Below are 22440 nucleotides of genomic sequence, written 5' to 3'. Positions count from 1 at the left end.
GAAGAGAAAGACTGAACATGGATTAACACAGGAATGTATGATCTTAAATTTGCAAGGCTTGAGCAGGGCTGGAGGTCATTAATTCATAGGATCACCATATGGTGGAAACAACTTAATGACACATATCTGCAAGTATTTAAGGCTGCTTTATGGAAGGAATGGCAGAAGGCCTTGGTGGGGGGGGGGGAGAGCTTGACTAAAGGAGGGAGAAATGGCAGTGGTTGCCAAATGGTGGGGATTTGAGATCCCTTAACCCAAACACACATGCACTTTAGAAAAACAGGCTAAGAAGCCCCACACCACATTTTGCCACTCGGTGTACCACAAGATATATACAAAGGGCCACATAAAGACAGAGAGGTGCCATTCATTCCCATCACACAGGCCCAGCCTGGAAACACACTTGAGTACCTAGAAAGGGACCTCCTGCCCAAACTGTCCTAGAAAGCCCTACTGCTATAAGCACACCCCTCTATATTCTCTTCTTTAGCTGCTGCTCTACCCCTATACATAAATACAGAGGATTAGTAACAAGCAATATAATCGGCAGATGTCATTCAAAACAATAGACTCCTCGTTTTTTAAAAAGCTACACTTTACTCAGATTTTCACCCTTAAACTAGCTTATATTGCTGGCAAGCAGATTCCATAACAGAATGATGCAAGTTGTCAAAAATACTGCTTATTGCTTTTTAAAAAGATAATGTACTTTAAAAGTGGTTCAGAGGCGCAAAGATTCCCGCCTAGCCATAGCTTCCATCAGGAAAAAGAAGAAGCAAAATTTATATAGGCAAGATGCAATTGTTCCTACTAAAGACATCACGTACCGAAAATGAAGGCACAGGATCCTTGACACCACCACTCCTCTAATTCTTTAGGAAATGCTTACCATTCAAATAAAAATACAAACAGGCAAACTATGCATCTTAAGTTTATTTATAGCTTTTAAATCTACAATACATTTCAAGTGGTTATTTCATTTATTAGTGAGTGTGTTCCTATGTGCTACCATATTTCTGTGGAAGGCTGAATTAACACGATAGTTCTTAGCTTCTGTGAAACCTCACAATAATGTGACAATCAAATTCTTAAGACATAGTAAGAGATGGTACATTTCCAGCAACTGAACTTTTTATATTAGATACTCAAGTGGAGCAAAGTTAAATACCCAGCATATTAAATGCACTGCAATCCATCACAAGGCAGCAAGAGTAACATTGGCTTTTAAATAAGGAGGACAATCCTGTAAGAGATACAGAGCACAATCCAAGATTTATACAGAGGCCAACCTTTCAATAAATACCAACCCTGGAGAAAAGGTACTGTCTATTCCCATGAACTGGCTGAACAACACCATGCGATTAAGTTTTACTGACCAAAGTAGGCCAGAATCCTACCCATTCCAGTAAAATCCAGGATTTCATAAAGTTTGTTTAAATATTCAGTATTGTTTACTCAGGGAATAGTGCTATTTAGATCTTTGGTTTTTAATAGACTTTGCCTGAGGAACTATTTACTGGCTTATACAGACATTTACGTAAATGTATACACTTTACGTATACAGTTGGATCAGCCAGTTCAGTAACTGTTAGGTAATTTATCTTTTGTCTCTAAATTTTGTTACAAAAATATTCCCTCTATACCTGAAGCCAGATTCCAATTTTCCACTTAATTTGTAAAAATAAAAGCATCTCAGTCTCTATTGTGCAAGTTAATGCTACAACAAAATTTGCTATCAAAGTTTTACAGCGATACTGGAGTTATGGATACCTAAAACCATTCATTTTAGAAGAGGTTAGATTTCAAGTTTCATAACTTAAGTGCAGAAAATTTAAGGGGTTAGAAAAATACAACATCTCTTAATTGATAGCTGTTTTTAAATAAGTTACACCATACATTAAGGCTTTGGATAATTCATTTACACCACTGTCTTCAGTGTCCATCTTTTCTTTCTTTCTTTTCTATAGCTTTAGATTCATCTTTTCCTACAATTTTGTATTCATCCAAGACTGCATGGCCGGTTTCCTTTGCAGTTTTCTTCACTATCGCTTTGACTCCAATGTGGTCGATATTAAACGCTGTCACACCAACGTTGATGGCAGAGCTCACTGCATTGTGTGTAGCATGGCCAGCGTCATCCCCATACCTTAATGTAAGTAAGACAGATATCAACTCGCACGTTCATGCTTGTGCACAGCTAAGGAAAAACATTATAGGTATGTTCCCATTCCCAAGCAGCTTATCAATATTTATCTCAGAAACCTGAAATCAAGAGGGGTATAGATTGGCACAAATTCATGTTAAAATGTTTTTAAAGCAGAAAAAGTACAGAAGAAGATAATTACAGTCTTAATTTTATAGGGCTGCTAATCTGTCGCAGACTTTCCTTTGCTCCCTTGCTTCAGAGAATCAAATTTTACTCACTCGTCATGGCTACAGCTCACAAAGGGGTGCTAGCACATGATAACAAAATCAAAAACCTCAATTCCTGCAGAATTATAAAGTTAACAAGAATATGGGATTTTGCTGAACCATGTTTTCAGCTGAGCCATGTCACATCAAATACTCTATGAGAAGATGGATTTAAAAGCTCTGGTGTCAATAACTTCTAAAGGATTAGAAGCTGTTTGTTTAAATACTACTGTGGAAATTAAGGTATCTTAAATTAGACAAGGGATGCCCAGTGTTGTGTAGTGGATAGTAATGGACTAGGACTCAGGGTTTGAATCCCCTCTCGGCTGTGGAACCTCATTAGGGCTGTGGAACTAATAAAACTGCTCCTTAAACATCTCACTGACCTCAAAAGCCCTACTAAAGTTGTTGTAAGTCAATTCTAACTGGATGGCATATAACAAATTAGACAAAACATCAGGAATATGGAAATCTACCTGCCCTGAACAGTAGAGGGAAATGGAATGAGACTATTTTATACATTGTACCAGGTGGAATAGCACACAACTTTAATGTTGTGTTTTCTTAAGTGTATGCACAAATGAAAACTAGGAAGGGCTACTTTTCACAGTCAGTTTTTGATAATTCCTTGTTGTTTCATTTAACTGCTCCTACACTTCTTATGCAGAGGATAACATGGCTCAATTCTTTCCAATTCTGGAGGGCAAATATTACAACCCACACTGATATAACAGAAAAAACATTTTAGCTGCCAAGATTCATAATGAAAGATTACAATCTAGTCTACACTGAGTTTATACATATGCTGCTTTTAAAAAAATCAAGGTTTAAATATTTCTTTGGTACTAAGAATATTTATAGTTGTCAGAACAACCAGAAGTATCTCACTGTTCACCAAATTCAGTGGGCTGGATCCAAAATAGACCCACTGAAATAAGTGGGATTTAAATGAGTTAATTTCCCCCCAAAATATCAGAAATAAATAAATAAAAACCCTAGGAAGTATGAGGATAGGTCCTGTATGCATTACTGATTTGTAAACTAGTAAAACAAAATAATATACCAAACCATTACCAAGTTAGGGATATGCACTGTAGTTGTCCAGGTCAAATCAAACCCAAATTAAAACTGTAATGTTTGTCTTATTGTTATTAACCATTTAGAGACAAGTCTAAACTTTTTGAGCTTAGGAAGTTCTCTTCCCAGTTAAGATTATGTGTGTCCTACTAGCATGTTTTAGATTTACAAGGAAAGCTGAATGCAGACAATCTAAATACCTCTATGAGAGTAAGAGTGACTTGCTGAGCAAGGCTGTGAACCTAGATGTTCCCAGCTCGCTCACTCTCTTTACACTGTATCAGACATTTCAGTTCACATATTTATGGACTGTTGGGACATTAACATAGGTCAGACGACTGTGTTAAATCACACCACACAATTTGGGCACTGCATTTAAGATTTCCCAATTCATATTTTTCTGGAAAATCCACATCACAAGATCTGACTCAGTACTAAACACTGCATTTCAGAGCACATATTTAAAAGGGAATAGACGAAGTCAGGACCTAGTATTATATTCCTCAGAGTCTCTATCTGACAAGTCTCTATCTGACAAGGTAGCAGCCTTATAATTATTTTCCAAGGCACAGCAAATATGATCGATTTAATCATCACCATAATCAGCAGTAATCACTGGAATTAAAAAGGGAACAAAAATGATTCTATAGAGCCATCACTGAAGAGCATTCACACCATCTCCGAGCTGTATATATTTTGCTACAATCATTAAGGCAATCTGGGCACAGACACAAGAATTTTAATGTTTGACAGTAAAGGGCTCAAGAAACAATAGCATTAGCAGTTAGTTAAAATACTTCGCAGAAGGGTTAAAATCTTCCCTAACCAGGAAAGACAAGCTTGGGAGACTAGTTTTAACTGCAGGCTCTGTAGAGGGCCTCCTTTTGCAGAGCTCCAAACAATTCAGACGGAGAAAGTCCTGCCCCCCTGGCAAGGGAAAGGGAGGAGAGGGAGCAGAAGGAAATACTGAAAAAGCACTTGAATCATGAGAAAGACTGGCAGGAAAGAAAAATGGGGATTGTAGGGAAAGAAAGTATACTAGTGGTGATGAAGAAAAATGATTACTAAGGGGTATCTAATCCTTGTGAAGCTAGTATTTTGACTAGTAAAAATAATGACTGTTAGTGATACAGTAAGAAATTAAGATTAAGAATGGGAAATCCCACCCACCACCGTCTAATGTGTAATATATCTTCTTCTACACTAATGAAAAATGTTATTCAACTGCTAAATTGGATGGAACTTATATGTCTTCTTGCCAACAGATTTTTGGTGCCGTTCTCCACAATGTAGAAAAGGTGCACTCACTTCACTCAAATATATATATGATTTTTAATCTTGCAGAGATAGTAGATGGTGTGGATACTTCAATTTATCAAAACAGAAATTACTTATCGATAGCCACACGTTACTTATTGTTTTTCACTCTTAGTGCCCATTGAAGGCTCATCTTCATTTTTCTTATTTTTATATCTAAAACAAGAACAGAGATTAACATGCATTTTCTCACATGAACAGAACATATTCTCCAACCTTTCCTGCAAGAAAGCCCTTGGCGATGCAGCATTCTTTGATATAAGTGGACTTTAAAATGGAAGACTTATATAAGCAGCTGTAAATCATACCTCGGTAAGAATACATTAGAATAAACCAGAAGTGTATATTAAAAGCTATCACATCAACATTGGTGACAGAACTCACTGCACTGTGTGTAGCATGGCCAGTAATTTTTCAAACTGGCACAGTAATATTTTTAAACTTACCCACATTGACTAAAAGCATTGTATGTAATTATAAAGTCCTATCCTTTCTTTAATCACAAAAAGAAATATGAAAGTTGGAAAACATTCCAAAACTAGACTTCATTTTATTGTTCACTAAATACCAATTTTTCACTCTGTCTTATCCTACCGTTTTTGCGTATATAGTCTACATATCCTGTTATTTTCTGCAGTCTTATTGTTGTAAGCAATGAAAAACTTTAAAATCTGTGCTGCCTACAAGATCTCATTTTGTACTACATTCATATCTTATCTTCATCCTACTGTCCATTCAGGATCTCTCGCTTTCCCTGTCACAAGTAATGAATAAACTACACCACATTTCCCTTCTTTTATACTTCAGATATTAAAAGCTGCCAATAAATTCATATTGCCTACTCTGCTTGGTTAGTCTAAAACAGTTTCTAGACAAGTATTTTTACTATGGATGTGCAGATTTGTTTGTGTGTGTGCGCGCACGGGCATGTGAGTGAGATTATAGCTTCCAGAGTTCTCTAGATAGTTAAGGAGTTACATTCCAAAAATATAAATTCTGCAGACCTGTAATTTTCATCAGCCTGTCTGCTCATGTATCTGGTACAAATCATGTGTAGTACAACATTGTGGATAATCAGTCCTCTGCTTCAGTTTAGATTGTGCTTTTGCTTTACCCCTGAAGACAATTCTTCCTAACCAAGCAGGTGACTCAGTGAGTGGCTTTTTGTGAGCCTGCCCTAAAACAGCCACTGTATCTTTTAATATATTATCCACACCACCACTGACATCTAAATCATCTGTCCCATTGAGAACTACTATTTGTAGGAAACTCCATGAAAATAATTTAAAAACTATGAGTTATTGTTGCTACCTCTGCATTTCTTCAGAAGCATAAAGGATCCAAAACTCTGGCCACCAGGCACAGATAATCAATTTTCATAGCAATGAAATACAACCAGTTTCAACAACTGAGCTGAAGCAGCACGGCAACATTTCCCCGCTGAACTGAATTAAACTGAACATAAACTGGGAAACAAAGTATTTGTGGAAATGGATTTAGGTAAAGAATATGGAATGTGACTAAGAATGGCTTACTCTGTCTTACTTGCCCTTTACATGACAGGAGAATGTTTGTTAAGAAACAAATGCCCAGGCACATGGAGAGAAAAAGAAAAACTGGTTTTAGGAGGAAAGACACACAGACTGAATTCTCCCATTGCAAACTCAGCTGCCTCCCTGCAGTGTCTGTCTCCTGGTTTCTGCACAGCCTTGCAGGTCACCTGAAAAGAAATGTGCTTGGGGAGAAAAAATGCAGGAAAACAAAGCAAGAACAGAAGCTTCTTCATTCACACAACTCATCTAATGTGAAGACTGATCTGTCTTTCCTTTGCACGCAGTCAGGAAAGTTCAGAATTTAGATACATTTAGATATGCGGAATTATCATCATGACATCTAAGTTTGACCCCCAAGTGGACCAAAGCATTTTTATTGCTTAATATGTATTTCTTTTTCAGAACGCCCTGATGTTCATGCAGCATCACACCATATTGCACAAATGAAGCAAAAGTTAACTCACTTGTGCTTGACAGTCTGAACCGTTTCTTTAGACACACTGTGAGCGATGCATTTTGCAGCACTTTCCAAACCAAGCCATATTGTTGAAAATCCTGCAAGAGTCAGCAGTTTTGTTAGACCCAGAATGTATGGGGAAAACAGTGTTGATGTAATACAGTTTATACTGCATCCGGAGGAAGGGTTATTCAGTATTACCTTGGACACCACTTGCTGCAACAACTAGAGCACCATCTAATGTAGATTTTCCATCCTTATCCTTCTTAAGAGATTCTGGAACCAGCTTGCTTCCGTGCTTCTTGACATGAGGGGCTAATTCCTTCCCAACACAGCTTGCTAAAGAACACACACCTTCAACTAAACAGGAAAGAATTAACTACATTTCAATTTTCTTGTTAGATGTTTGAGCCATTTATTTATTTATTACATTTCTATTCCGCCCATCTAGTCGTTTCGACTACTCTGGGCAGCAATACAGTACAGAGTTGTTCTGAGGATCATAAAATAGGTTTTAAGTTAAATAGTTCATTTTCCCTTAACAAGTTCATTCAGTGAAGGTGCAAATACAGTGGCATTTCAGAACTGTATTCACTGATATATGCAGCCCAGATAATTTAGGCTACTAAGGCATGAAACCAGTTAATACGTGGCAACAGAAAAGATGCTGTTCAAGTCAAACAAGCAGTTTCAGATGCTCAAAAGCTTCCTCATCCAAAAATGTCCAGAGATTATTTTCATTTCCATCCATGTGTCAACAAGGCAAAGTAGCTTAGCTCAGTCATCCCCAGTTTAACAGCTCAGGTGCCTTCACCTGAGAGCCACAGACAGGATGGACAGTCATTAACCCATTACTGCAGATATGAACCCCTACTGTAGACGTGCAATGGAGACTTTTCTGTGCTGTGCATCTTTCTGGCATCTGTATGCAAAGACGAAAATGAGAGGAAGCCATATCAATTTTAAAAAAAATCCCAGGTAGCCCTAAAGCTCATTGAGTGGTCCTGTGCCAGTAATTAACTCTCAGCCTAACTTTTTACCTGTGGCTGTTTCACCATGAAAGTGAGGTGATTTGTATATATGCCACCATGATCTCCTTGGGCGAAAGAAAGTATAAAAACTGACAGAAGGGGACTAGTATTATATAGGCCTGGGAGGAAGTGAACTTTTCTTCCAGAACTGTTTTGAAATGACTGGGATTTAAGGGGTTTTATTTGTCACTGGAAACTGCCACACAGTCTGCTTGGGGACCCCTCTTCCACAAAGCTTTTGGCTGGTGTTTTAAAATCAATCTTTTAACAGACATGGAGTGAATGCAATACTGGAGAAACAAAACATATTAGGTTCTTACCTAAGAACTGGCTGACCTTTACAGCACCCCCTGTAGCCTGCTTTGCTATGTGCAGCCCCTTTGATACTGTTGGATTGACTTCCAGAGGTTTCTCTTCTGGCTGAATGTGTTCTCTTAGCTTTGAAGCTCCTTTGTGGATTGCTTTTCCAGTATATTCTGCCCCTTTGACCAGGCCCCAGCTCACCCAGGATGCGCCTTTAAAAAATAACAAGCCAAACTGATGTGATTTGAAAGAGCAACGCCAGCAGCTTTTCTCTTCTATGTATGCAAGCCCTGTCTAGTTCACCAAAAATCAAACCGTGAAATTGTACACTTCAGCCCCTCCTGTATCATCTTAATTAAGAACAAATGCATCTTCTGCAGACTGGGCAACTGTGATGACAATCAGTCTCTGTCTGCCTCAGTCTCGTAGAAGCAGGTGAAAGAAAAGCCTGTCATACTAATGAAAACAAAACCTCTTCGGGAAAAATATCCACCCACTGGAATCTGGAGTCCTGCTCTTTAAACAAGGCAGCCTGGGAGATTCATATTCAAACAACCAAACAAAAAATGTTGATATATTTCAAAGTATCTAAAACTGGGTTCAAAGCAAAATAAACATAAAACGAACTGAATGGGTAACAGCTATAGAATACTGTGAAATAAGTTTCAACACTGTAGTCTTTACATACTGCAGGCTTGACAAAGACTAATGGATAAACAGATTTTTCTAGTTGTCACCATAAAAGAAAATATACCGCAACCATACATGTTACATAGAAATATATGTGTGCCTTTTTGAATATGCTTCTTGATACAGTATCAGGCAAAACTAAAATAAAAAATAGAGACAACAAAAATGTTGTGGCACCTTAAAGACTGACTGCTATATTTTAATGTGAGCGCTTGTGGGCAAGTCCACTTCTTCAGACTTGTCCACAAAAGCCCACATACTCTTTAAGTGCCACAATGTCATTGTGTTCTTCATTTATTCTTTTTCTTTTGGTTTTCCATGATATGCTAGCATAGACTAACACGGCTACCTCTTCTAAAACCTCTTAATACAACACACTGAAAAGCATTCTGATATCTCCTTGTTCTGTTGCTTGGATTTCATAGGGGCCTTTCCATTGATCACTGTAGCTTTGGCATGTGCATAGCTATTTTTGTCTCTTGCGCAAAAGGACCATTTCACCAGAATGCACCTCTGTGGAACCAACACCAAATGTTGTCCTTCTTTCCTCCCTCTGAGTGCGCTTATATAGAAAAACAGCTGCATTATATCAAGTCAGACTACCATTCCAGTGCATTATTGTTTTTAAAGTGCTTCCATGCAAACTCCAAATAGTTTTATTGAAGAATTAGCTGGAAACCACGGTTTGTTCTCTATTATGTTTTTAGAAAGGGAAATAATTTTGTGTCACGGCCATAACAAAGACAGATTACAATGAGCAACAGTGTATTTACTAAGGTTACCTGATAAGATTCCATGGGCTACTTTCTCGCTCCAGACGGGTAATTCTCTTTCCCTCTCTTCAGACACTGGCTGAACAGGTACAGTGTGGCTCAGGTTGATCACATCCCCTGTAGCCTCTGCGGGCTGAAAGGATGAAAGATATCAGGAAAGTAAGATAGCAAGATCAAAGAGAAAGAAATTAAGTAGACAAATTTCCTGTAAAGAAATTTTCATTGTATGAAATGGGAAACAGAATGGGTCAATATAGAAAAGCTATTATTTTTAGAAGGCCACTAAATTTTGCTTAAATTAACACAGGCAACAGCTGACAGACTTACTGTATTTTTCAATGTATAAAATGACACTTTCCCCTAAAATAATTAGAGGAAAAGTTGAGGGTCGTTTTAAACACGGAAGGCAGCAGCAGGAAGCAGAGACTGAGGCAAAGAAGCAGCGGTGCTCGGTCACCTGTCGCAGCTGCCCATTCACTGCCGCCACCCAACCATCCCCTCCAGCGATCGTCTCCTTGCGATTGGGCAGTGATGGTGGCAGTCAATGGGCAGCAGTGAGAAGCGGCTAAGCACGTCTGCTCCTTTGCCTCAGTCTCCACCTCCTGCTGCTGCTGCCTCCGCCGCTGGTTGTGGGCTGTGATCATCCAGTCCTTTGATACCTGCTTTTCCCTTCCTTTTGCTAAGCCTCGGGTTTAGGAAGTGGCGGGGAAATCAGCGATCAAATTTTCTAATTTGGTGGTTTTATAAACGGAAAAATACAGTAACAGCATCCCCATATTAAGCTGTCCTCTGATTTACTGACCTCTTATATAATCTGTTTATATTATAGTTACTGTTATGTGCCATCAAATCAGAAATGATTTGTAGCAACCCTAATAGGGCTTTCAAGTTAATTAAGGTATTTAAGAGGTGGTTTTACCTGTTGTACATCCTAATGAGCTTTCATGGCTGAGTGGGGATTTGAACCAAGACCTTCTGAATCCCAGCCCGTCACTCTATACGCTACACTACACTGGGTATCCTCTTATATTATATGTACAGTTAACTCTCGACTTATGAACATCCCTACATGCGAACTTTTCAATTTATGAACAGCTTCGTTGGCAAAAACTGGCATCAACTTACCAACTGAGGCTCGACCTACAAACGAGTTTGAAAGTCAATGCCATTTTCGTAAATGGCTCCCTGCACAAAGGCAGGGAGAAAGGGCTGGAAATTTGAATTTCCTGCCCTTTCTCCCTGCCTTTTTGGCTTCAGAGGTCTCAAACGGCTTCCTCCACAGTCGGGGGGGAAGCCATTTGAGACCTCCGAAGGTGCTGACGGGGACCCCTAGGGAGGTCTCCCAGGGCTTGCCCACCACCATGGGAGATCTCCCTGGGGGTCCCTGCCGCCACGATCGGCACCTTCAGAAGTCTCAAAGGGCTCCCCCCCGACATTGGAAGAAGCCATTTGAGACCTCCGAAGCCAAAAAGGCAGGGAGAAAGGGCAGGAAATTCAAATTTCCAGCCCTTTCTCCCTGCCTTTTTGCCTTTTGAAATGCTGGAACAGATTAATTCTGTTCCCATGCATTTTAATGGGAAATGGTACTTCCACTTACGAAGTTTTTGACATACGAACGTCATTCCAAAATGGATTAAGTTCGTAAGTCGAGGTACCACTGTACAACCAAAATTACAAACAATTTTTAAAAACTGAATTGCAGAAAAACTAAATGGTGTGCTTGGCCTCCTAATTCCAGGCTATTTCACATAAACAAATATGTTTGCCTTTTCCTGACCCGCTGGCTTTTAAATGTCAAACACAAGAGTACAAAAGGACTGCTTTTTAAAAAATAACAATCTCCCCAGCAACACAGATTTTAAATTTTCCTTTAAATGTATTGATAATATTGGAAAAAAGCAAACAGAAAAGAACAAAACTGAGAAGGCAACACAACAAAACTAGACACATAATGATATCACTAGATAGAAGATAAAAAGAAAGATGAGGGGAAAAAGGAAAATACTAATAAACTTCTATAAAAGGCGTTCAATTATCTAAAAATGTCTTCTTATGTCATTGTTGACTATAAGCCATATGCTCATATGTCACTGGGGTTGAAAGGTTATCTATCCACTGAGTTATTGCGGGTAGATCCTGTATTGGAATATAAGTCTCTTAACAACAGGAAGGACATAAAGAATCCATTTATGCTCTCCAGCAGCACAACCTGCAAACATTATTTTTTGGACTGAAACTCCCCTCACCATGAGCAGACTGCAACTTTAGTCCCCCCCCCAAACCTAACACTCCCATACTCTGGGGTGCGTCTATTCTGGAGGGATCACCTGGGTGACCAACACATCATTCCTCACCCATTTGTAGGGATGGGGACTCAAGTTGTGGGACTCGCTGTCAAGTCAGACTTAAGTCTCACTGGTGACTCGAATCGGACTCAACCTGAGCTCTCCCCACCCCACCCCACCTAGTAACTCTGACTTGTGACTTAGAACCCACCCATTCCCCCTTTTCTTCTGGGGGGGGGGAAAGCTTTTTTTAATAAGGACTCAGACTTAGACCCAAAGATTTGTCAACATCCACACCCATTTGTGTGTTTTTTCTTGATTTATTTTCCTCATACTGTGAGTTTTTAAAAAATTATTATGGTTCTCTATACAGTATATGTAATATTCTATTAGCCACACTGGTGCTTTTTCAAAACACAATATAAATTTTACATAATTATGTCTTGTTAGCATGGCACTCATGTCTACCTCGTGGTCTCTCACACTTCAGGAGAAAGTCCTCCCCTCCCCCTTTGTTCACTATTGTTAATTGCCTCCATACAGCATCTTTGTTCAGTGATTTAGGATTTAAAAGATGAAGCTTTTCAGAGGGTGTGGTGGGACAGATTTACTCCTACTGTGCTTTCCATTTCTAAATTTACAAACAATAGAACTGCATTCATAGCATTTGTTTCCGTGGGCTTACGCGCTGGCACAACCAGGAACAGGGCAAAGCGGAGCATGTGATGTGGTCTTTTGTTGTAAAGAAGGCTGACTGATCATCAGCCAGATATTTTGTATTAGGAAACAGACATCAATCCACATTTCAAGAGAATATAATAAGCGAAGAGTAGCAAGCTAGTACATTGTTTAATTTAAAATATTTTTATCTCGCCTTTCTCTTTAAAAAGGACCCAAGGTGGCTTACATCATAAAAAATATATTTAAAACCCAAAACAGTAAGGACAATAATATTTTAAAAAGAATTAAACAAGTATATAAAAAGTGGTAAATAGACTCAATACTAAAATACATTTGAAACAACAGAGCACAACAGTCTATTTTAAAAACCCTCTCAAACCACCAGTCATTAAGGAAAAGCCTGCCTGAAGAGAATGGGCTATAAAAATAACTTATTTTGATGCTACACTATATTATTGTGAACTAGGTGTGTATGTATATGCTTCTTATCATAGGTATGTACTGTTATAGTTCCTGACTTAAGGTTTATCCATAAGGTTCAATTCTGATCTTTCTGTCAAATAAAAACTTCACTTGAGCAGGTGCACAACTGACTTACATCAGAATACCAGGTCTACAATTTTGCATTGCATCATAACATCCTCAACATGTTAATGGGACAAACATATTGGCTGAAATCTTGTTGCTGAAATCTTGTAAATGGGGAGTCCAGTCCTCCATAAGTTCCACTGATTCAATAGGCCTACTCTAGTTGTGACTTACTACTCTAAGCAACAAGATTTTAGCCACTACATTGTAAATCAGTGTCTTGGTGTAATGCAGTGATCACTAAGTGCATAGAGCAAACAGCATGGAACATGACTTGTTTCATTAAAATGTTGGATTGATATTTTGTTCTTGATTGCTGCCTAATATACATGCTTATCAGCCAAAAATAACCTATGCTCATGTGAAAAGCAGGAGCCAAATTAAGTAACTGGCACATATTTCTGCTTAATCGCTCTTTAAGCTCCTTAAGTGAGCTACTGTGAACAGCAATAGGTATTTGGTAACTCAGACCAAAGTACAATCATTTTTTTGTTAAGTCATGCCTTTAATGTTCAGCTGCTAGGTATAACTTCTAAAGCTTTTTTTAAAACAAACAAAAAACTATATTAGACTATCATCAAGAGTTCACCAGGCCTATAATAATATCGATGAGTGCTTAACACTATTTTTTAAACATTAGCTAATTTTTATTACATTGAACTATATTGGCTGTATGAAAATATACTTTAAATTCCAGCCATCTGATCAAAATATTTGACAATTTCAACCTACAAAAGGCCTAAACAGCCTGGGACCAAGCTATCTAAAAGACCACATCACCCTTTACGAGCCTGCACAGCAATTAATATCATCAGGTGTGGCCTTTCTCTCTATCTCACCACCTTCACAAGTGCCCTTGGTGGGGACACAGGACAGGGCCTTCTCTGTGGATGCTCCCAGGCTCTGGAACTCCTTGCCACAGGACACTAGGCTGGCCCGATGTTTCCTGTCCTTCTGCAAGCAGGAAAAAACCTTTCTCTTCAGGCAGGCTTTTCCTTAAAGACTTGCAGTCTGAGAGGTTTTTTAAAAATATATTGTTGTGTTCTGTGGTTTTAAATGTGTTTTAGTATTGATTTTCTTGACCATTTCTATATACAGTGGTGCCTCGCTTAGTGATCGCTCCGTTGAGCGATGAATTCGCATAGCGAGGGGGTCCGGGCCATCGCTGGAGCGTTCGCTCAGCGATGGCCCCTATGGCGTTTTTTCGCTGTGCGACGATCGCTAAGCAATTCGCTTAGCGATTTTCGCACAACGAAGCGGGGGGAAACAGCTGATCGGTGGTTCCAAAATGGCCGCCGCAACTTTTCCCGCCGCGCCCTCGCTTTGTGAGGGCCCGAAAATGGCCGCCCCTATGGAGAAGCTTCGCTCAACAGTAAGTTTAGGGCCCATTGGAACGCATTAAACCAAGTTTAATGCGTTTTAATGGGGTTTTTTGTTCCATTGAGCGATGGTTTCGCATAGCGAAGGTTAATCCAGAACGGATTAACCTCGCTATGCGAGGCACCACTGTACTTACTTTTTAAAAATATTTGTATACTTATGGTTTTTAGCTTTTAAATATTGTCATTTAATTGTGGTAAGCCACCCTGGGTCTTTTGAAGGAGAAAGGTGAAGTAAAAATATTTTAAATAAATACATTTTGCAATGTGACAACCAAAACGGCAAATAACCAAAAATTATTTGATTTTCAAGAATCTCCTCACGATTCCTGCCAAGACATAATTTGTCAACAGTTTATACCTCTGAAAATGCACCTCCTGGACTGTAAGCAGGATTGAAACCCACAACCTCCCGTAGTTTGCATGATCATGATAACCAATGATTTGACAAAGCACTATTGCTTAACAAGCCGCAGAGGAGCTGTGAGACAGGAGCGAAGGGGAAGGCACAAGACTTTGTATTCAGGCTGAAAAACAGGTTCTAAGACGAAGGGGCGCATCTGCATGAACAGAGACGATCTTCTGTCATATCAGTATTAATAGTGCAATTGCACAACAAAATAAAATTTAGCCATGAAATCAATAACTATGAGGGCGAGGGTACCCTAAAGCAGTGGTCCCCAACCTTGGGCCTCCAGATGTTCTTGGACTTCAACTCCCAGAAATCCTGGCCAGCAGAGTGGTGGTGTTGTAGTCCAAGAACATTTGGAGGCCCAAGGTTGAGGACCACTGCCCTAAAGGACATTCCTCAGAGTGTACCATCCGCTTCTTCAGCTGAAGCCACTGAGAGACAGATGCCCGCCTTAAAAACTGTGTTTAGAAGAGCAGGACAAGAAAAGGACGAACCATCAGAGGGCGTCATTTTGGCAGGAAAGGGAGAGGGGGTAAAAGGAAAGAAGAAAGGGGTAAGGGGACAGTTAGAAACTGAGGAGGGAGAAGTGTGTTGGGTGAAGGAGTGGAAGAGAAAGATCTACAGAAAGCCACCTGACCGGGGTGAGATGGAAGAAAGAGAACAAAGGAGAAAGCTAAGAGAGTGGCAGCAACGTGAGGCACAAAAAAAGGGAGAACAAAGCATGGTCAGATCGTCCTGGGAAATCCCGTGCGTTGAGCTTGTTGAAACCAAGGATGAAGCAAAACCGGGCAAGAAAGTATGGGAGCCACAGGTGGGCTGGGTTTTCCACCCTCCCCAATAAGGTCAGCTGCAAGCATGCCTGATGGTTTGGGTGTTCCCCTGAGATGGGGTTACCGAGACTTGAGTTCTACTCCTATGGAGATAGAAGGGGATCTATTATGATTCAATGAGAATGAAAGAGGTGCAACGTCCCTGAAGCAAGAGGACGGAGTCTGTTGTTACTGCTGAAGTGGACGAAATGTCAAAGAATAAAAGCTTTAAGTTAAAAAATGCAAACGTCCCTGAGTCATCTCTCCAGCCAGATCCAAATAAGAGAGAAGAGGGAACTACACAAGATCACAGTAACAGAACGAGATTAAAGGACTTTCTTTATGGAGCTTTATCTATGTATTAGGCTCTCATAAGTTCAGTCCTTCAGCAAATATGTTCTAGCCCCAATCTGTTCTGATGCCTCAACTGGCTCCCTCATATGTAGCATCACATGCATGTACTAATACAGATTGCCAATTCTCTGGTCTTCCAGTTAAAAAAATAAATGTACCCAGTACTTTGAATGTTTGAATGCTGCTTGTTGTACAAAAGGCATTGTTGGTGGCATATAAATTTTAAAACAAGTAAATTTTTCATATCATAAAGCAAACTCAAATTTCCATTAAATTCAACACATTAACTTAATGAGAGCCACCATTTTCAAGTCATAGCCCTAAAATTTACCTTGGCTATGAGATCAGGTTTCAGTTTTAACCGATCCTCAAAAAGCTCTTTGTAAGATCTTGAGCGTTCTCCCTCATGGGATCCTGGAACCTGTGGTACCACATGAAGGACATGAACAGATTCACAAGTGTGAAAATTCAACAAAGGATCTGTTCTGCACTGATGCACAGGAACAATACCACAAAGTGCACAAAATTGTCCTTCTTATAAACTACAAATTTCTCCATGGGTCTGTTGAACATGCAGATAAATAATTGCAAGACCAGGTTGTTCAGCGTAAGCAACTGAAACCAATCTTAAGAAGGAATAGAATGACTTGAGCACATTAAGGCCACAAACAGTAAGTCTTCACATCACATTTAAATTTCATTGCTTAAACTTTCCTTTCATGACTGGAGATCTGCCTCCTCCTACTTTTGCAAGGTACATGCCCACCTCCTTAAAGGTGACTTTGTTTACTAGACTAACGAACCTTCAGACTTCTTTTCCCTAGACTTCATGAACAGACTGTGACCAAGCTGACTCTTTCAGCTCTTCTAAAGCAGTGTCTCCCAATCTCTGGAAAGATGGTTTGGACTTCAGCCTCCAGGACTCCTAATTATGTTGGCTGAGTGTTCTGGGAGCTGGAAGTCATAACACTGAAGAAACAAAGGTTGGGAACCACTGATGTAGAGTTTTAACTACATCTAGTTTAAAAGTGATTTTGCTTTAAATATCTGTAATATTCACATTTCACTTAATTATTGTACCCCCACAAGCAACTGCACTGGATAAAGCATTCCTGCCACACTGCATATTCACACCTTAATATTCTTTTACAACAATTCAATTGTTTGGGCTGGGGGGGGGATTATATAAACCTCACCTGCCATTCACAGCACCATACTGGAAATGTGTTTTCAGTCAAATTCTTTGAGAGTTTCCCAGAGGCAATATGAACCATGTTCTGCATTCTCAAAAAACATCATTTTACTGGCAAATTCTAAATTATTACGGTGCTCTCCAGCGCCACCCCATTGTTCTGTTTTAAGTCACCTAGCAAGACGATGGCATAATGCTGGTGTTTACCTGCACTCTAAGGTCAGACATTTGCTTTAACAGATCCTCAAACAATTCTCTGTCAGCTGCTGGAAGTTCTGAAGATAAGACGACTCCCACGTATGATCCCGACACCTGAGACATCATGTCAGGGAACATGTAGACTCCACTGTTACAAGAGAGGACGGGTGACTGGTTGCACATAAGTGGATATACCCAGTCGCAAACCTGGAATAGAGAAGATGAAAAGGGAATCCTGTTAATGAACGCCATCACTGTAAATGAATACATCAGCATGGAGAGGGCATTTCATGTTTTACAGTCAGCTTCAATGAATGAGTGCCGGTAGTTATGAATAAGGAAGCCCAGTAGTTGAAAATTCTACTATTCCTCTGTAGTGTTGGACGTATTGGTGCTAAAGCACAAAAGTAATCACATTTGAGAAGATATTTTTAGATCTATGCAATGTGCAGTTTTCAGTGCAGAAGATGTTTTTTCAAAAGCACTTAGCACCATTCTGCACTTAAAAACCCTTACAGCCCAAATATCAGTTATGAATATGATCGTTCCATTCTTACATTATCCAATTAAAACTGCCCAGTGTTACATCTGATCACCTTCAAACTGAATGTGAGACTATTCTAAAGATTTCATTAGTCTTTCTGAGGAACTTCCAGAAAACATTCCTAGAACATAGGTCAGAAATCTCCATTCCAAGATAGTGCAAGCAGATAACAAAAAGCCCATTAAGTTTTAGCATCTGAAAGCCCATCGTCTCTGATATGACCAAGCCGAGATCCCCTTCACTTGATTCTGCCACCCTTCAAAACACATCTGATAAACACAAAAGAAAGGGCATTCTGCTTCCAAGGTTGTCTTTCTGCTAGTAGATAAAGACTCACTTTACAGATATTACTAAATAAGGGCAAGGTATAGATCCAAATACATTAAAAATACATTAAAAATGTGGAGACTTCCTTAGAATCCCCAACTTTCCTTTAGAAACCCTGGCTAATAGCTTAAGAACATAGTGAATGTAGCACAGTCAAAATTCTGGTCATTACCTGAAGGAAAGCAGGCGGACGATTCTGAGCTGCTGATGATTCTGTGTCCAAAAACTTCACAATGCGAAGGTACCCGGGATAGGAGGGGGCACTGACCTGTCCATCAGGGGTGACATAGAATATCTGCACACCATGGGGAATGAGGATCAATTCATCAGCATCAACCCCAAAACTCTGAACAGGAGGTGGCTGTTTGCATTTTGTATAGTAGTCTTCTCCAACGGTTGAAAACTCCCCAGAGTCCGTCCCATATGACACAGTATAGTGCCCATCAGTGGCCTCAGGAGTATAAACAGGTGGTGCTTCATTAGGCACTGAAGAAGAAGTCATCACAGGTAAATGCTCTTGGCTTGGAGAACCAGCACATCCACTTACCCCAAGAGGCTGAGATGGTGATATCAGAGAATTTGGTACAGGAGGCCTCTCAGGTTTTTCTTTGGAAGGAATTGCTGGGTATAATCTGGATGCCTGTGGGCTGGGATTCGTTGCAGTGGTATTAGGCTGTGCATTTGCATCTAGAATGCTCAAGCGAGCTTTGACATTTTCTATCGTCTCTCTCATTTTCTGCTGCATTTGCCTGGCAGACTCCCATCGGGCACCGGTGCATTCTGGACCTTGGGATGAGATACTAACTCCCTTGATCAAGTGGTTAAGACCTTGCATATAATAATCCTTTGTTTTTTCCTTCTGTCCCTTTTCATCCAAATTCAGAGCCTTATTAATATACACGAAAGCTTTACTGTATTCTTCTTCAATCTCCTTCAAATTCGTATCATCTTGAGTAGCTGATTCCTGTTGCTGATCCATTATCTGCAAAATAAAATACAATATGAGTTACCAGAGGCATAAGGAGACAGGAAGTACGCCAGCCACAACAGACTTTCTCCAGTTGATGCCCTTCAGGAGTTAATGGTTGCTGGAAGATGGGCATTATAGTCCAATACACTCAGAGGGCACCAAGCTACAGAAAGATGTTAGAGGATACTTGTGCACTTCTAGCTAATATTTAAATCTGCAAAATACCTATACCAATGCCATATCAGGAAGAATTAAGTCGTAGTTCAAAATCTCTGCAAATACAGAAAGTGGCAAGTTTTCAGAAACAGCCATCAGTATTGCTTGGGGGCAGGACTGGTCTGGAATACAAAAGTTCTGCTATAAATACAATTAAGAACTCATGATATTTCAGGTCAAAGTTCTCTTTGAGTTTGCAATAAACAATAATCAACACATCTGACTGCTAAATAGCAAAGATCAGCAGAGCATGTGAGAGGGAGTAAAGCACTGGGATTACAGGCAGACAGCTTTTGCTTGCACAGCCTCAAGCCACCCAGGCAGATTCACACAGATCTCTAGCAATCTCTCCAAAGGCATGGTCTGAGAGATCACACAGCAACCTAGCTTGATGTTAGGCGGATTGCTGACTGGCTGGCACCTGAGCAACAGATTCTCTTAGAACTTTATACAGTATATGCCGTCTTGAGCTCCGTAATGGAGAAGGGCGAGATATAAATCTACTAAATAAACAAACCCTGAATTTATCTGCCCTTCTTCCTAATCCAGTTCTTACAAAGCCAGGATGAGATATATGTCAGGACAAGGCAAATAAAGATCTGTTTGGAAGATGGCAGTTCCAAGACACTACTATAGGGTAGGCGCAGCAAATTTTTGGCACTCCCAATTTTTGAACTACGACTTCCACATTCCTTTATCATTGCCAATACTCTGGGAGTTATAGTCCAAAACATCTGGAGTACCAAAGGTTGCCTACCCTTGCTATAAAAGTTTTTACAGGGGAGGCCGACATTGTGGTATGCAGCTAATTCATCAGGGTAAAGAAAGTACTGCCCTCCCTTGGGCTGCATCCAAACCACCTCAGTCCAGTTTGCCTCCTTACTGGAAGGAAAACAAATTAAGAAACAGCTGTATTCCCCTTCCCTCTATGTATGTGTGGGGGAGCATTCCCCCCTCAAGTTTTGTGAGTTTTAATCTGATATCTGTTGCATGCTTTTAACATACAACATGCTATTGTAACAATTTGTTATTTACCTTTTAACCTTGTTTCTTTTAATATTGTAGGCCACCTGGGATCCTTTAGTGAAAAGGCAGCATGTAACTATTTTAAAATGAATGAATAAATAAATTCCTAGCTCTGCCCATCATTGTCTGCTGAACCTTCATGGCCAGCCAACCACCAGCCGCCTAGAATGGTTGTATTGACCAGATAGGCGGGGTACAAATAGAATAAATAAAAATAAATAAACCACAACTTGTTGCACCCTTCTCAGAAGCAAGTCTTCTCAAAGGCACTGGCACTTACTCTAAAGCCACGTGTTGTTCATTAACTCTAAAATATTATCGAAGAAAAAGGGCTGAGGTCGGACTAAACACCTACAGAACAAGGGAGCAAGATAACTACTATATGGACCCAACAAGGGACATCGAAGCCTTTACATTCGGAAGTAATAGGGAACTCTTTACTATCAGAACTACTGCTAGCCGGGACACGACGTTTGAAATATTCACTTCCCTTTCACAAACACACTCCCGACAAACCGCTCTAGATCCGCACCTGGTCTTTACACCTGTTTCCCAACACCAGGGCTCCTCCTTTAAACGGGGACGGCCCCTTGAGCGTATACAGGTTGCCTTTTTCGGCCGCCTGTTCCCACGTACTGTACACGCAACCGCCTCTTCCCAAGTGCACGCAAATCAACAGGCGAGAACAGGCAGGAAAGGGGCTTTGCCCACAACTCTTTAAAACCCGACACTTGTCTCTGCGCAGAAGAGGGAGGGAGCCGTGCCGTGCCACCCCCCTTCCCTTCCCTTCCCATCGCTCCCTCCCAACACGCGTGTTCCGCGTCACTTACGGACACCGTGAAGCGCCGACCTCTTCGGGGCGCTGCGAGAAACAGGCGCTCGCGGGGAGACCCTCCTCTTTCTGCGGCTCTTTCAGCCGGTGGGGCGCCCGGTCACGCCGCGGGCGTCACGTGACCGGCTGCGTCAGATGCTTGCTGGGACACGGAGCTCTTCCAGCACCACCACCACGAAGGGGGAGCGAGAGGGAGGCCGCCCGTCCCATCGGCTGGGAGGGGGGGGCCGCTTCGCGAGGAGATCCTTCTGTTTGTAGCTCCCCGAATAATACTAAATACTATGCTGCGGGTCAGGATCCGTCGCGTTGTGGCCTGGCCTCTTCAGAATGGAGGCTAGCTATCACGGGTTGTCCTTTCCCCCATAGGACTCTGGGAGCCGTAGTTCGGGGAGAGGCAGCGAAAAAGCCAGCCTAGTCCATGCCCTCTCTAAACAAACTTGCCTGCCAAGGGAAGAGCGAAAATGAGAACTGGTCTTGCCTGTCCTGAGCCGTCCTCTCCTACCTGTGCATGGAAAAGAGAGGGGGGTTGGGGCTGTATCTGGTTGGAAGGTCGATTCCTCACTGTGCCTCCTTGATACGGGCTGGGCTCAATGATCCAGAAGGTCCCTGCCAGCTCTGCACTTCTCAGATTATTATTGTGATTATTCAATGTACATTGATTATTCCATATACAGATATTTAGTGAATTAATAGTGCTCCCCTACAGCAGTGGTTTTCAACCCGTGATTCTCCTGAGGTCTTGGATGTCAGCTCTCGGCATCTCTGACCAGCGGCCACGCTGCCTGGAAATCCAAAAATATCTAGAGCAGTGGTCTCCAACCTTGGGCCTCCAGATGTTCTTGCACTTTGACTCCCAGAAATCCTCACCAGCAGAGGTGGTGGTGAAGGCTTCTGGAAATTGTAGTCCAAGAACATCTGGAGACCCAAGGTTGGGTACCACTGATCTAAAGAGTCAACAGCTGAGACTGAAAGTCTGAAAGTGCTCATAAAGAAGGGGTATGGCCAAATGTACAG

At 40.8% G+C, this 22440-nt stretch overlaps 1 protein-coding gene across 6 annotated transcripts; it reads right to left on the bottom strand.

Annotated features, from left to right (window-relative positions):
* Positions 1-918: 918 nt before the first annotated feature.
* On the bottom strand, positions 919-21565 carry SPART (spartin). Of its 6 annotated transcripts, XM_078389979.1 has the most exons (10): positions 21425-21565; positions 18555-19364; positions 17521-17718; positions 16453-16542; positions 9623-9746; positions 8168-8362; positions 7018-7176; positions 6824-6914; positions 4902-4962; positions 919-2146 (listed from the first exon to the last, which is right to left on the bottom strand). In XM_078389979.1, exons 2-9 carry the CDS (start codon positions 19359-19361, stop codon positions 4902-4904), a joined length of 1725 nt encoding a protein of 574 aa, XP_078246105.1. In that variant the 5' UTR covers positions 19362-19364; positions 21425-21565; the 3' UTR covers positions 919-2146. The 6 variants fall into 6 exon arrangements, with proteins under 6 accessions (XP_078246105.1, XP_020639483.3, XP_078246106.1 ...); XM_020783824.3 differs by lacking the exon at positions 4902-4962; XM_078389980.1 differs by lacking the exon at positions 16453-16542.
* Positions 21566-22440: the final 875 nt, after the last annotated feature.

This window comes from Pogona vitticeps, chromosome 3 (genome assembly GCF_051106095.1).
Source record: "Pogona vitticeps strain Pit_001003342236 chromosome 3, PviZW2.1, whole genome shotgun sequence".
NCBI classification, from domain to species: Eukaryota; Metazoa; Chordata; class Lepidosauria; order Squamata; family Agamidae; genus Pogona; species Pogona vitticeps.
Note: the sequence above shows the minus strand (reverse complement) of the source record. Positions and strands in the feature narration are given on the sequence as shown.